Genomic DNA, 14,557 nt, shown 5'->3' with positions numbered 1-14,557 from the left:
AACTATTTTAAATAAAATAAATAGTAATGAAAAAAAATCAGATATTATAAATAAAAAATTTTAATTAAAAAAATAACAAGATAAAAATAAATATCAATAAAGAGAATAAAAACTAAATTTGATATAAAAATAAAATTAAATCAAATTCTATGGACACAATTAAAAAAAATCAAATCAAAACAAAATAACAATAACAATATATATTTTTTATTTTTTTGTTATTTTTAAAAGGTATTTTCTGTTTGAAATAAAAATAATCCAGAAACCAAGCCAGATTTTTCTAACTAAAAATTATTTTTTATTAATTAATTTTTCTAATTATAAAGAAACATAAGAAAATTAAAAAAATAATTCTCAAAAAATAATTTCCATGAAACGAAACAAACGGTTTCTTACATGTTCTCAATACAAATAGGATGGAGTATCGGTTTGTCTTTCAAGTTGAATGTGCAGAGAGAAAGAGAAGGGAGGTTGGGGTGGGGTCGGGGTTGGTTAGGGTTGGGCGGGTAGATTCAATTATCCAATGAGGTAGCTTGACTTGAAAGAAAGATGGAACTGCCGTGTCCTTGGAAAAAGAAAGGGCTCGATCACCAGTAACATGAAAGTCGACGTCCGTCTTTCAACCGTGTTCTAGTAATAAGAATTTAAATTAAAAGGACTTATATTTTTTATCTTAAATTCAAGTTATATAATTGCTTATATAAACTTATTAGAGATTTATATAATTATTAATTTTAAAATTTATGAGATTAATTGAAGTATACGTAAGCTGGTCCGGATACTCACATTTAGTAAAAAAAAAAGAAGAAAATCAATGTTTTTCCAATTTTTTTTTCTCAAAATAACAAATATTTCTCATGTCAGAAACTTAAATCTGACTTAATTTGTTAAAAAATATGAAAAAACAAAATTTTAACACCAAGTGAAAAAAAAAATCTTTTTTTTTTCAATAAGCCAGGTTGGGTGTAGTTTTTCCATAAGAAAGTGTTTGCCCACCTGGTAGTATGATAAAAGTATTTATATTGAAAAACTATTAAATTATTAATATTTCGTATTTATTTTTCCAACTCGATCTCTCACATCTTTCATCTTATATAATCATAATAACCACACTTTCCAGCTCACACCATGCACTAACGCATATATATAGCATTTTGTAGTTTGTTTCCGAGTAGCAGCGTTCTTAATGATGAATTGAAATAAATAAAAATAAAAATTAATGGAACACAACTGCCCTCCCGGCACCAGAAATAAAAAAAGAGGATTAATTGTTGAAAAGGAAATTGTCTGTTGCATGGTCACTAATTGCAGATATATAGGGATCACACTGTATTATTGGTTTTTCGGTATTAATTATCGGGTAAAAAATTTAAATATTTATATTATATTCATTCAATTTCAATACTATTATAGATATTTATTGTTTAACTATTTTTATTACTTAATAAAAAATAAAATATTAGCGTGCGTGTTTATATATATAAAAATATACCACGCTTTTCTCGCGACAACAAAGGAAGAAAATAGCAGTGTTTTGAAACCCTGCCCGGCGGGTCGACCCGGGACCCGGCCGGCCCGGGGCTGGAACCGGGCCGGGTTGATGAAAAAATTGCATAAGCCATGACCCGGTATGACCCGGCTGACCGGCAACACCCGATCAAAAACTCGGTTGCAACCCGTTGACTTTTATTTTATTTTTTTTACTAAAACGACACCGTTTTGAATTTTTTTTAAAATAGGAATTGACCCGGCCGACCCGGTCAAAATCCAGTGACCCGGTCAAAACCTGAAACCCGGACCGGCCACCGGGCCGGGTTTAAAAACTTTGGAAAATAGTCTGGCATGATCGAACTTCTCGTGGCCCCTCAGTCAACTCCATGCTTAATAGAGGAGCACGTGGTTGAAAGCAGGCATCAAATGATGGGTTGATTCAACTAAGATGTGTTTGCGTTGTAGAGATTTAAAAATATATGTTTAATTAAAATTGTTATGAGATGAATATTTATATATAAAATAAATAAATAATAAGTTTGTATTAATAATAAACATGTTATTTCAATTTCTATAAAATTAAAATGTGAGATGCAATTACGTGTGGATTTAGATTTAGTGTGGAAACCAGAAATTATTTGACTACTATGATCAGACAAAAACATAAGTTACTACAAAAGCACAAGGAGACTCTTGAAAATCTTAGTTTCACCAAGTATATAAATATAGTGAACAAGAGACCTTTAGCCATTAAAGAATTAGCATGAGTTGATAAATTGAATTGATTGTAAATTATTTTTTATATTTTTATTATATAATAAAATAAAAATATTAATTAACCCAATGGAGTACGAAACACTGCCCGGGTTTAGCAGGTTGTAAATTAAAAACATAGTGCCACAGTAAAAATTGAAAATAAGTTAGCAGACAAATTAACCTTTGGTGGTTGAGACATCGATCCGAGATTAGGTGCACGTATGGGACCATCTACACCGTTAAACATTTCAAAAGTTTTGCTTCAAATGCATAATTCTCCCAAGAATTAGTAATTTTAAAAAAATAAATTAAAAATTGATCAGTTAAGTTAAACCCTCGGTTATATAATATAAATTATTATATTAATAGAATTCGTCGTTGTGTCTCGTGATTGACTGTCTCACGGCATGTTTTTTCAAAAACTTATTATTTCCTCCTCGTTAGTTAGCATTTCTCTGTTTTGAGTGGTGCCTTTTCTTATAACACTGCTATGTTTTTTTTTTTAATCTCACTTTCTTAATTACTTGTTTCTCCTCACAGCTGACTACGGGTGACATAGTTCGATAAACAATTCAAGTTACTGGAATTGTGAATTTGGAAACCCAGGTAACTTCAGTAATCCTACGTACAGGGATCATAACATTTGACTGTTCCAACCAAATCAAGGGCATTTGCAAGTGCTTGCAAGAGATGCTCTGGATAATCCTCAATATGGACAAGACCATGCTGTGATCGCATGGAACTCAAGACCCTTCCAACAATCTGAAGTTGTTGAGATATAAATATTTCATTAATCAAACTTCAAATGTAATAGTTTAAAAAATGGAAGTGAAACTAGGAGAAAATAAATACTGACCTTGCGTGCATAGCCCCCGTAAGCTATGCCACCTATTAAAGCATGTGATGAAGCAAGTGAAGTAGGCATTGATCTGTTATCCTTTGAATTCTCTGAAAAAGAAAAGGTTGAAGTAAAACAAAGAAACAATTAAGAGTGATTATTAGATTACAGGACAGAAGAACCGGGTGATAAAATTACCAGCAACTAGTGTTGTTTGAAAAAGCCCTTCCTTTTTCAACCCTTCAACCGTGTGAGCATTTGTGCCACCGGCCAATTGAAAGAAACCTACATCATATAATGTTGAAATGCAAACTTTACTCGTATGATTGAGTGGGAAGTGGGAACGGCACAAAATAAGCTATAAAATGTTGCAAAAAATGACAGCAAAGTGAATCTGCACAAACCACGAGGCTTATCTTTCACAGCAGCCAAACAAGCAGCGAATGCAATCGATTCCCTTGTGGCACCTCGGCCAATATCTCCACTCATGGGACGGCCATCCAACTTCGATAGAGTTCATAAGGATTATCAGAGGCTCTTTATGGTTTATGATGATAATATTGAAACATATTTAATAGATGGAGATACATAGGACACACCTGCCATAAATTGAGGCAAGGAAGATGAGGTTCCATCATTGTGTAGATTGTGTTCATTGAAGATATAGTTGAATCTCCAGCATATGGTAAGCTAACCTGCAGGGAGTAAATATTAATATACAATCACCCCGAACTCAGTATGACATCCAGCTAGCTCGTGTTACATATGATGGATGTTTTATCCACAATAGGCCCAGGAATATTTAGATCAATCATCAATGATAAGCTGTACACTCACTGCTACTAGTTTCAGGTATCCAGTTGAATTTCCCAAATCATTCCAGAGTCCCTCAAAGGGGGCAGTCTGCCTACAACGAAGAAAAATTGACAGGGATGACGATGTGAAAGTCACTGCTTAGATAAAGAGGAATGGACATCAGGGCAAAATAATCATCCTGCTCCACAGGGTCGAAGGGTGAATTCATATTCCCTCTAACATAATATAATTGCACAGTACAGGCCATGTGAAAACCAAGATACAAAAGCGAAGGAGAAAGTAGATGCTTTGATATAAAGGACTTCTGGATAGCCTTTTAGATTTGTTTTATATATTGTTTATCGGTCTTGGAATTGTACCTTCCACCTGTATGTATCTCTATGGCATCTACATCATTCCTTTTAAGAAGTTCAGCAGTAGCGGCAGCATCCCTTGTGTACATAGCCATTCCTAGATCAATTTGCACATGTTAGTTTAAACTGGACATACTGCAAGCTATGAGACAGAGAAACTACTAGAAGATTGTGATTTTCTGAGGAAAAAGTTTTTGAAGAACTCTATCACGGGGTTGAAAAAATGGAAGGCCAAAGTATTGGAAAAGAGTAGAGCATATCAACAGACAAAAACTACTAACTTATTTTATCATATGGGCAAACCGGAAAGCAACGACCACAGCCATAACAGCGTTCAGTTATCACTCCGCCCTGCATATCAATGTCAATTTCAAACAAATATACCAACTGCGGTGATAATATGGGGTGACTATTCATAAACTTTGGAAAATATATCATTCAAAGACCTTTAATACATTGAGTGTTTCGGTACCATGGGAAAGTTCTGTTGTTGATTGATGTTGCTGTAATGATATTGCACTTGCAGGACAAATGGTTTCACAGGGCCTTGAACAGTCCAATGGACACTCCTCTGGATCAAATTCTGTTAAGAATAACACTGAACTCATATCACAATCAGATGATGGCACAAAGCTCATGCTCCCTTGCATGGTCATTAATTACCCATCTCTTGGATTGGCAAGATTGCACTTTATCTCTTACATTTTGATTAAAAAAAAAAGATTGCACTTTATTCAAGGCCAATTTCACATTCGAACAGAATTTTAATATCATGGTCATAAAGATATGGCCACACATTCACACTGAAAAGCTGCTGTCTATCAGCTTGGACTTGGAACATCAGGAAAGTTTGTGAAATATCTCGAGACTCATTCATTGATGCTTCATAATGATATGAACAAATATAGTGTATGGATTTTAAAATAAGACCAAAAAACAAATCTCAATCCCATCCGACAGTTGCATGTTCCCATGACGTTGTATGGAATTTCTAAAAATGCCAACAGCTTATCAGTTACATATAGGATCCTTTCGATTAATTGCAATTTCTAAGTCATGAAATTAATCTAAATTAGATAAGGGAACACGTACCAGCTTTACGAAAGTGAAGATCTTCATCATCATTAACACTAATCATTACCCAAGGCTTTCGAAGGTAAACAATCTCCCTTGCTGCTTCAATTCCTTCGTTTACAGCATTCACAATAGATGCATCGGCAGCGCAATCAATGCAGTCAACTGCGGAATCGTTCATGCACAAATAATCAAGAACCGGCGTAGACATTAACATTCACGAACTTAAGTTTGCTAACCAATCCTTAAACGGACAGCAACTGATTCGAGAGTTTTCTTTTTACCTCCAGCTAGAGTGTAAACTAGAGAAAGATTCCTGACATCGACAACATCCTAAAATAAAGGTAAAATAAGAAAACAAATCATTAATTTGACAATTAGAAATGTGTCTTGAATATACGAGAGTTTAGGGTTTAAGGCTTTTCACATACCTCAAAGCTAGCACCGCAGATAAGCTTGACCCAGTTGCCCTTTTGCAGTGATTCTTGAGGAGCAGATACAACTGAAGCAACCCCGGTTGTTTTTACAAGGTTTCTAACACTTTCAAGACATTTTTTGTTGCTCCTATAATTCACTTTCCCTGAAACCAAAAAAATAAAGACACTCTAGGAGTATTATTATATTATACAAATTAATTATAAAGCAAAATAAATAGAAATAGTAGCAGAAGCAACCATGATGATGTTGAGGTAATGTTGTGGCATTAATGGAGAAGCACAAAGCCATGACAAAAGGCACAGAGCGGTTGATAGGTTATTATCCGTTAAATGCCCAATCTTTTTTTTTTCCTAACAGAGTTTCGCGGTTAGCGAAAGATATTTCTATTGTATGTCTGGTCTTTTGGCTTTGGGCTTCTCTCGTTGCCCAGAGAAACTGGTTGGCAGGCCTTGTTCGTCTCGGAAAATCTACCACAGTTATTTTCGGTTTATTATGTTGGGCTTGTATAGTTTTTTTTTTTTTAGTATTTTATTGTTTATAAATATATTAAAATATTTTTTTTATTTCTTTAAAATTTATTTTTAATATTATTATATTAAGAAAACCTAAATTTTTAAAAGCTAAACTCAAGACCGCATCGATTCAAAGATAGTTAACCCTTTATTACAAGATTGAGTTCCATGTATTAAAAAAATTATTAGAGATATTTAGATCGGTAATATTTTTAAATTAAAAAAATATTTTCACTTTAAACATCTATAAACTAAAAATCCCAGTGAGATACAAGAGTAATGTAATTTCACAATAAAAATAGCAAGAATATACTTAAAAAAATACGAGCCATTCAATATAAATTCATATGAAAATTATCGATCGGTTCCATTGAAAGCTTGTAATTTTCTTGCCATTAATTTTTATTGTTTTTTTCTTGTGAAATAAGATTATTGTTGTTGTCTAGCCATATATTTTTTTTAAACTCGGTTAATATGAATCTAAATGATGTTAGTATAATTAATTGAAATAATTAAGAATTGTTTTTGTATTTTAAAAAATACCAAGTGACTATAAATGCCATGAATGTATATTCAAACATTAACAAAGAAGTAAATAAAATTATTTTTATAAACATAAAGAATGAAAGCACTAAAATAAAGAACTGAATTGCATGCCTGTGGACGCATCTCGCAGAGTTACAAATTTTATGAATAGCATTTCACAAAAAAAAAAACAAAACAATTAGGTTATTTCATTGAATGCAGGAGATTGTCGGAGAATGGAGCGTAGGAGTTCATTACTGTTATTATAGAAAACACCAAGAATGAAATCATTGCACATGTTCTTGTTAATTGTTATATATAAAGTGAAGGGAAACTATCAAAACTAAAGAAACACCCATGTTTTAAGGGCAATCAATGCAGTAAGGCAGTTTATAGTTCTCTCTCTCTCTCCCCGTTAGTCTCTAACTGCCACTCCTATCGTAACGTCCATTTTCGAAAGAAAAAAAAAAATCCTCTGTTCTCTCTGCTTCTTGCCCTGCATATTCCAGGTGAACCTTCAAATATCAACCGGTAATCAAAACAAAACGCACTTTATATCAATGGAGTAATCAGTTTTGAACCCCAAAATGCCCACATCTCCATTCATTCTTGCCTACTAGAGAATATTTTACTTAAATTTTATAGCTCTCCTGTTTTTGTTATATACTCTCTTCTTAGCCATGAAATGCAATAGCCAAATCTTGTTTTCTCTGATTATTTTGTCTATCTGCTTAAGCACAATTTCTGTTACAAGCAAATACTCTAAATCAGAATCAAATTCTGATTCTTATATCCTCGCTTGTGGTGCTTCCGGTGCTGGCACGGATAGTGATAGCAGGGATTGGCAACCTGATGCAAAACACATCAATTCGTCAGGTAACTCAATAACATCAACAGCTGAAAACCAAGACCCTTCATTGCCATCCACGATTCCTTACATGACTGCAAGGATATTTACATCTGAATCTACATACAAGTTTTCTGTTCCTACAAAGAGTCGCCTTTGGGTCAGGCTCCATTTTTATCCTTCTACCTATAGCTCTCTTGATCCTAACAATTCTTATTTCTCTGTTACTGCAAATAGTTTCACCCTCCTTAACAATTTCAGTGCCTCCATTACGGCACAGGCCCTTACGCTTGCCTATATTATCAGGGAATTCTCTCTAATACCAATTGATTCTGGCACTCTCAATCTTACCTTCACACCCTCTTCGAAATATAATGATTCATATGCTTTTGTTAATGGCATTGAAGTGATTCCGATGCCAGATATTTACCAGCCCGCGGCACTGGTTGGTTTCAGTGACCAAGCTGTTGATGTTGGAAGCTCTACTTTGCAAACAATGTTTAGGTTAAACGTTGGTGGACAGTTCATTCCCGCAAACAAGGACTCAGGCCTTACAAGAATATGGTATGATGATACACCATATTTATTTGGTGCAGCCGGAGGCGTCACTTCTCAAGCTAGCATCAGCATTCAATACCCTACTGATAATCTACCAAATTCTATTGCACCTTTAGATGTTTACAGCACAGCAAGAACAATGGGGCCAGATTCGAAAGTGAATCAGAAATATAATCTGACATGGGTATTTCAGGTTGATGCAAATTTTACGTACGCTTTTAGGTTCCATTTCTGTGAATATCAGGAAACAAAGGTCAACCAGAGAGTGTTCGATATCTATGTCAATAACCGAACAGCACAAGAAGGTGGTGACGTGATAGGCTGGGCAGGATCTCAAGGAGTGCCAATCTACAAGGATTATGCCTTTTATGTTAGTGATCGGAGTGGTGATGATGAATTATGGGTGGCATTGAATCCTAGTGTGTCCGTTAAGCCAGAATACTATGATGCGATTCTTAATGGATTGGAGATTTTTAAGCTTAATGACTCTAGAGGGAATTTGGCTGGCCCAAATCCGGTGCCATCACCCATGATGCTTCAGGCCGAAGCAAAAAAGGGTTTTTCACCATCAGTATCCAGTTTTGTCCCAGTGATTGGTGGCATTCTTGGCGGGAGTGCTGGAGTAGCAGTAGCAGTCACTATCTCCATTTTTGTCTACAGAAAGAGGAGGACTGATTATGGAAGTCAGTCTGGAAGTAGTGCTAATTGGTTGCCACTCTATGGAAATTCCCACACATCGGCTAGCAGATCAACAATATCTGGTAAAAGCAGTTGCAATAGCCATCTTTCAACCCTTGCACAAGGCCTATGTCACCATTTTTCGTTGCCAGGGATTAAACATGCTACCAAGAACTTCGACGAATCTCAAGTCATAGGAGTTGGAGGATTTGGGAAGGTTTACAAAGGCATTATTGACCAAGGGATAAAAGTTGCTATCAAGAGATCAAACCCTTCTTCAGAACAAGGAGTTCACGAGTTCCAGACCGAAATTGAGATGCTTTCTAAGCTGAGACACAAGCATTTAGTCTCTTTAATTGGGTTCTGTGAAGAAGAAGGGGAAATGGTTCTAGTTTATGATTATATGGCAAATGGTACTCTTAGGGAGCATCTCTACAAGAGCAACAATCCTGCCTTGTCCTGGAAGAAAAGATTGGAGATATGTATTGGTGCTGCAAAAGGGCTTCACTATCTCCACACCGGTGCAAGGCACACAATCATTCACAGGGATGTAAAAACTACAAATATTCTCTTGGATGAGAAGTGGGTCGCAAAAGTTTCCGATTTTGGCCTGTCGAAAACTGGACCTGATCTTAAACAAACACATGTTAGTACAGTAATAAAAGGTAGCTTTGGATACTTGGATCCTGAGTACTTCCGTCGGCAACAATTGACAGAAAAATCCGACGTCTACTCTTTCGGGGTAGTCCTTTTTGAAGTATTATGTGGTAGGCCAGCCCTTAATCCTAGCTCGCCTAAAGAACAAGTTAGTCTAGCAGATTGGGCTCTACATTGCCAAAGGAAGGGAACTCTTTGGGATATTATTGATCCACATATAAAGGAAGACATAGACCCTGAGTGCTACAACAAATTCGCTGAGACAGCAGTCAAGTGTTTGGCTGATCATGGATGCAATCGCCCTTCGATGGGTGATGTGCTGTGGAATCTTGAATTTTCTCTACAAATGCAAGACAATCCTGCAGGAGCTAAATTGGTCGCAGACAGTGAAACAAAAGACACCTATTCAATTCATAGAGAGATGGCTGGAGTTGAGGAGACTGGAGTCCGTGAGGGAAATGATGAGCCATACACTAGCGAATTTTTTTCACAAATAGTAAATCCCAAAGGAAGATGAGGAAAAATTATTTTTCTTTTTTCCTTAATGTTCTCTTTTGCCATTTATGCCCTGTTGAGCTTCTTGATTCTGTAGGAGTAGGAGGAATGTACGAGTATGATAGTCATAGTATAGGACAATTTGAAATGTATTCTTGAACACCTAGTCTGATCAAGTCTGGAGTGGCGTGTTAAACTGTTAACATCACAACTTGCCGGAAATTTAATATTCATTTCTCCGCAATTAGTTTTGCAGAGAAAAATTGGAGCATAAATCAATATCAACATTTTCAGTCCGCAACAAACACCATGTCAGAATTTACAAAGCTAGCATAGAAATCACAAGCTACCACTCAAGAAAAACAAAAACATGGAAAATTGTAACATTTGTGCTGCAATTTTTATGCCACAGAGATCAATTCCAAACCCCCATTTGTTTGTAACAAGTCTTCAAAAACGACATCGATATCCCAACAAACTTTTCCAACAAGGGTTCCCTTGGTTGGTTGGTTGCTGCTGCTGGCGCGCGCGCGCACATATTGTCTATTTTTTCCTTTCGAGCAACGAGCCTTGATGCTACCGTGCAACCTCCTTTGTCAACTCTCTCACTCTCGCCTTCACAAGTTGGTGTTGATTAAAGCAATAGAAAAGAAGACTGCAATAAGAGCACACGCTTCTGCCAAGAAAGCACCATTTTTTCAGACACAACTGTGCATCATGCAGCTAAAGAAACATCAGCTTTTAGACTCGAAAAAGTTTAGTTTCAGAATGATGAAATATTAACATCTCTGCGGATCATAAAACAATATCTACAGTTTCATATACCATAACAAAATGGTAACGAATGTTCAAGGAACAAAAGGCTGGTTTAAAATCTCAGAAGGGGGAACTCATGGTTCAGTGGACTGTGCATTAAAGGATCTAGACAATATTGAGAAAGCTAAAAGCTGAGACTATTTTCATTTTCATGGATGTTAGGGATTGAAATCTTCTTACTTTCTTTTTGTGAACATCAGGGACAGGGGTCTAGGTTTTTTTTTTTTTAATTGTACATGGTGAAATCCTCTCTCTTATCTCTCCATGATAAGACCTTGTTTCTAGGATTATCAACACAACTTGGCAGACTTAAATTGGAGTGCGTACATGAAGGAATTTGAGTATGTGAATCTGACAACCTGACTAGTCTTCAAAGCTTTCCCTCCATTGACCAAGCAATCATCATAAGAGAGCCTTTTGAAGGTTCTTGGTTTACCATTCTTGCAGAGGCAAACCAGCCACAATGGAAGTGAATATTTGAAGGAGCACAACCAAAAACACAGGTGTTGACAATCTGCACCGTGTACTGTGGGATCCCAAAAGTGGTGTCTCTACTTTGAGAGATGCTTATATATATATATCTATATCTGTTTGTATCGTCACCAACTTCTACTAGTATATCATGACATGTTAATTTATATTTTTGATGTGTTTTTCACAAATCAATCTGTTCTTCACTCCATTCACATTCACTTTCACTTCGCTGCTTGTATAGGCCTGGCTAGGTTTGGTCAGGCTTTATATATATGCGATCTGTCTATGTTGAACCTGAGCTGCCCCTGAGCTTTTCTCCCAATATCATGTCGATGGCTTGACGTCAATCCTCCCTATGAATTTCAACGAAGTGTTTATATATATACTTAACAATTAATATCCTCATAGAGTTATTGAGATCTTTATCAAGGTGCATGACTTGCAAATTTTTAAGATGCAGCAGCTATATATGCCGAACAATAACTGATAGATTAGTCATAAACACAAACAAACAATATGAAAAAAAAAAAAACCATTCCCATAGAAACAAAGAAACCAATAAAAATCACCTAAAATGCTAAAATTAAGGAACAACAAGATCACCATTTGCTTGTGCAGTTGTAGAATCTTTACATCATTTACAGTTGGAAGGAAACCTGACCAACTCCAGGTTGCAGGCTATCTAGCCTCGGACATAAATGACTGTCTGTGCTATGATATGCACATGATATCACTTTGTAGAGGATACAGAGCAGTGGCTTGCATGAGATGACAGTGCTATTGTCTACTCACTAGTCTGTACAGTATCTTACTAGACCAAAACACCCCCTCAAAGTCAGCTACATCTCTCATTTTCCCCCCCATAAAATCTAAGGGTCATTAAGTAAATGACAGGTTTCGATTAAGGCTTGGCAGGGACAAACTCCACGGAACAATATGCATGTGGTTTCTGTCTCTCTCTCTGTTTTTTTTTTTTTTTTTTGTTGCCTGAAACGGAAAAGGATTAAAAAGCCAAGAATTGATTACATGGTTGGTCTAATAAGCCACAGGATGAGCGCAAGTGGCCCTAAATAGCTTTTGTGGACTGTGAATTAATAATTCTTATTGTGGGCAACCATCCATGGAGGTTTATCAATTTTTGAGTGCCTACGGGCTTGAGTTGGATGGTAGCTGGGCTTGACAAATTCCTTCCTCTTGTATCCTAATGACTTTACCAATTTGTGCCCAGCTAAGAGGTCAAGTCCTCAAAGATTGTTTTTTTTTTCCAGGACAGAACCACCAAGCTTATGGGGCATGCCTCAGGGTCAAAGATGGATAGTTACCTCTTAAAACTTCAGACCGAACGCTACAGAGCCTGCGGACCAAACATTATCGGGTCTTCATCATCGTGTTGGTGCTCTTGAGGATAATAGTCATTTAGCATATAACAATGTACCTTGCCTTGCATGATTTATTTTTCATGAATGGGAATCATCCATAAAAAAACTATAAATTAATGACTTATTCCAAAAATTTCTGTATCATTTCTACTTACTTCGTTGACTTCCCTTTATTAAATTTTAGCATTCTACTTACTTCGTTGACCTCCCTTTATCATATTTTAACAACCCTGAACAGAAAACAACAACAATAAACTAGTTAAAACTCAATGATCGACCCAAATCAATTATAGTATGCCGTCGGCCTCTAATTGCCAGTTTCATTTCATCAACAAGCATTTCCATTCTAAAACATGGCCTCTCTAGCTCGTCTTCCTTCTATTCTCTTCCTTGTCTTCCTCTACACCTCCATCAATGGTGACTCTAGTGATCAATCACCAATCACAGCATGCCCTTCCTTTGACTGCGGTGGTAATGGCATCACAATTAGCTACCCCTTTTGGCACCAAAGTCAACAGTTTGAGCACTGTGGATACCCAGGCTTCAATATCTCCTGCAGTGACCAAAATCCAATGATCTATCTCTCTAATGATCTTTATCCTATTACAAACATCAACCACTCCAGTAAATCTCTCACCCTTCACCATACCAAAATAAGACGAGCAGATTGTCCAAAAGCACCCCATGATACTATCACAGTAAATAGCACTCCTTCACTGTTCAATTCTACGCTAGGCAATAAAATGCTGCATTTCTTTTATAATTGCACACTGTATCCACCTTCACTTCCACATATAGCATGTTTACAGTATGGTATTAAGCAGTCATATGTGTTCTTGGAGGGAGCAACACCAGAATTTGATTGGCATAGATATTGCGAGTCAGTTGTGAGTGCCCTGGTGAGTGACGAGGCAGTTTCTGGAGACTTGGTTCAGGGTTTTGGTCGGGCATTGCAAGGTGGTTTCAAGTTGACTTGGAAGCAACTAGATGGAGAATGTCAATCTTGTGAGGCTAGTGGTGGATTCTGTGGTTATAACAATGGTCTACACGAGAATTTCTTTTGCATTTGTACCAACAGGAGGCATTCAACGAACTGTTATGACCAGGGTACTTTCCTTCACATAATTTTATAGCATATGTTTATATAGCAAGCACATATATTATTTACTAGCCCCTACTACTTGAACTTATGAATCTGAAAATTTAGTATTGTGTGAATTCGCAGGTGCACTAACTACAGTCAGACCAGAACCTAATTACATATATGTTGCCATAGGTCAGTATCTCAAACTGGGATAAGAAAAAAAGTTTTTGATAAGCCTTTACTCTGGTGACGAACGTGCAGTGTTCTTTGGTCTTGCAGGTGCATTGATTTTTGGTGGTTCTGTTATTGCAGCAACTGTGTTTTACTTCACTCAGAAGAAGAAAGTTGGTTCATACAAACCAGTTTGAGTACAATACACAGTAGTTGGCAGAAAGGTTCCTCTAGATGTGTGTCAGTGCTTGGGCATGATGTGCCTTGCAATGAGTTTGGGAAACCCTATCTGCCTTTCCCATTTCATGTACAAAAGAAGAAGAAGAAGAAGACGATAACGGTACTTGCAAGTAGTGAACAGTTGCATGTAGTGGGAAACAAGGCATTCTATTTTCACTGATTGGCTTCAAATTCCATTTATGTACTTGATTTCACCAAAATCCTTTCATGCCTGAAGGATATCACTAGTAAGAGCTGCTTTAACTTGCTATAAATCTGTTTAAGTAGAAATGTAAGCCAAAGAAACACTATATCATATGTTATTACTATTAGTTTGTGATTTATGAGCTAATTCCTCGTTCTTTTTCTACGATCC

At 36.3% G+C, this 14,557-nt stretch overlaps 3 protein-coding genes across 6 annotated transcripts; 2 read left to right on the top strand and 1 right to left on the bottom strand.

Annotated features, from left to right (window-relative positions):
- Positions 1-2,811: 2,811 nt before the first annotated feature.
- On the bottom strand, positions 2,812-6,168 carry LOC7468104 (uncharacterized). Of its 3 annotated transcripts, none has more exons than XM_024610171.2 (13): positions 6,003-6,168; positions 5,760-5,908; positions 5,613-5,661; positions 5,347-5,493; positions 4,701-4,837; positions 4,536-4,605; positions 4,261-4,351; positions 3,923-3,992; positions 3,685-3,780; positions 3,490-3,589; positions 3,284-3,370; positions 3,104-3,195; positions 2,812-3,009 (listed from the first exon to the last, which is right to left on the bottom strand). In XM_024610171.2, exons 1-13 carry the CDS (start codon positions 6,052-6,054, stop codon positions 2,869-2,871), a joined length of 1,281 nt encoding a protein of 426 aa, XP_024465939.2. In that variant the 5' UTR covers positions 6,055-6,168; the 3' UTR covers positions 2,812-2,868. The 3 variants fall into 3 exon arrangements, with proteins under 3 accessions (XP_024465939.2, XP_052312713.1, XP_052312714.1); XM_052456753.1 differs by having other exon boundaries at positions 5,760-5,915; positions 6,004-6,130; XM_052456754.1 differs by having other exon boundaries at positions 4,710-4,837; positions 5,760-5,915; positions 6,004-6,130.
- A 1,068-nt stretch (positions 6,169-7,236) lies between these two features.
- LOC7468103 (receptor-like protein kinase ANXUR1) lies at positions 7,237-10,250 on the top strand. The gene has a single exon (XM_002316008.3). The coding sequence runs from the start codon at positions 7,484-7,486 to the stop codon at positions 10,058-10,060; it is 2,577 nt and encodes an 858-aa protein (XP_002316044.2). The 5' UTR covers positions 7,237-7,483; the 3' UTR covers positions 10,061-10,250.
- A 2,708-nt stretch (positions 10,251-12,958) lies between these two features.
- On the top strand, positions 12,959-14,533 carry LOC7485823 (LEAF RUST 10 DISEASE-RESISTANCE LOCUS RECEPTOR-LIKE PROTEIN KINASE-like 1.2). Of its 2 annotated transcripts, none has more exons than XM_024610142.2 (3): positions 12,959-13,814; positions 13,933-13,983; positions 14,104-14,533. In XM_024610142.2, the coding sequence occupies exons 1-3, from the start codon at positions 13,061-13,063 to the stop codon at positions 14,157-14,159; spliced, it is 861 nt and encodes a 286-aa protein (XP_024465910.1). In that variant the 5' UTR covers positions 12,959-13,060; the 3' UTR covers positions 14,160-14,533. The 2 variants fall into 2 exon arrangements, with proteins under 2 accessions (XP_024465910.1, XP_002316043.1); XM_002316007.4 differs by having other exon boundaries at positions 12,961-13,814; positions 14,071-14,533.
- Positions 14,534-14,557: the final 24 nt, after the last annotated feature.

Source organism: Populus trichocarpa, chromosome 10, assembly GCF_000002775.5.
Source record: "Populus trichocarpa isolate Nisqually-1 chromosome 10, P.trichocarpa_v4.1, whole genome shotgun sequence".
Lineage (NCBI taxonomy): Eukaryota > Viridiplantae > Streptophyta > Magnoliopsida > Malpighiales > Salicaceae > Populus > Populus trichocarpa.
Note: the sequence above shows the minus strand (reverse complement) of the source record. Positions and strands in the feature narration are given on the sequence as shown.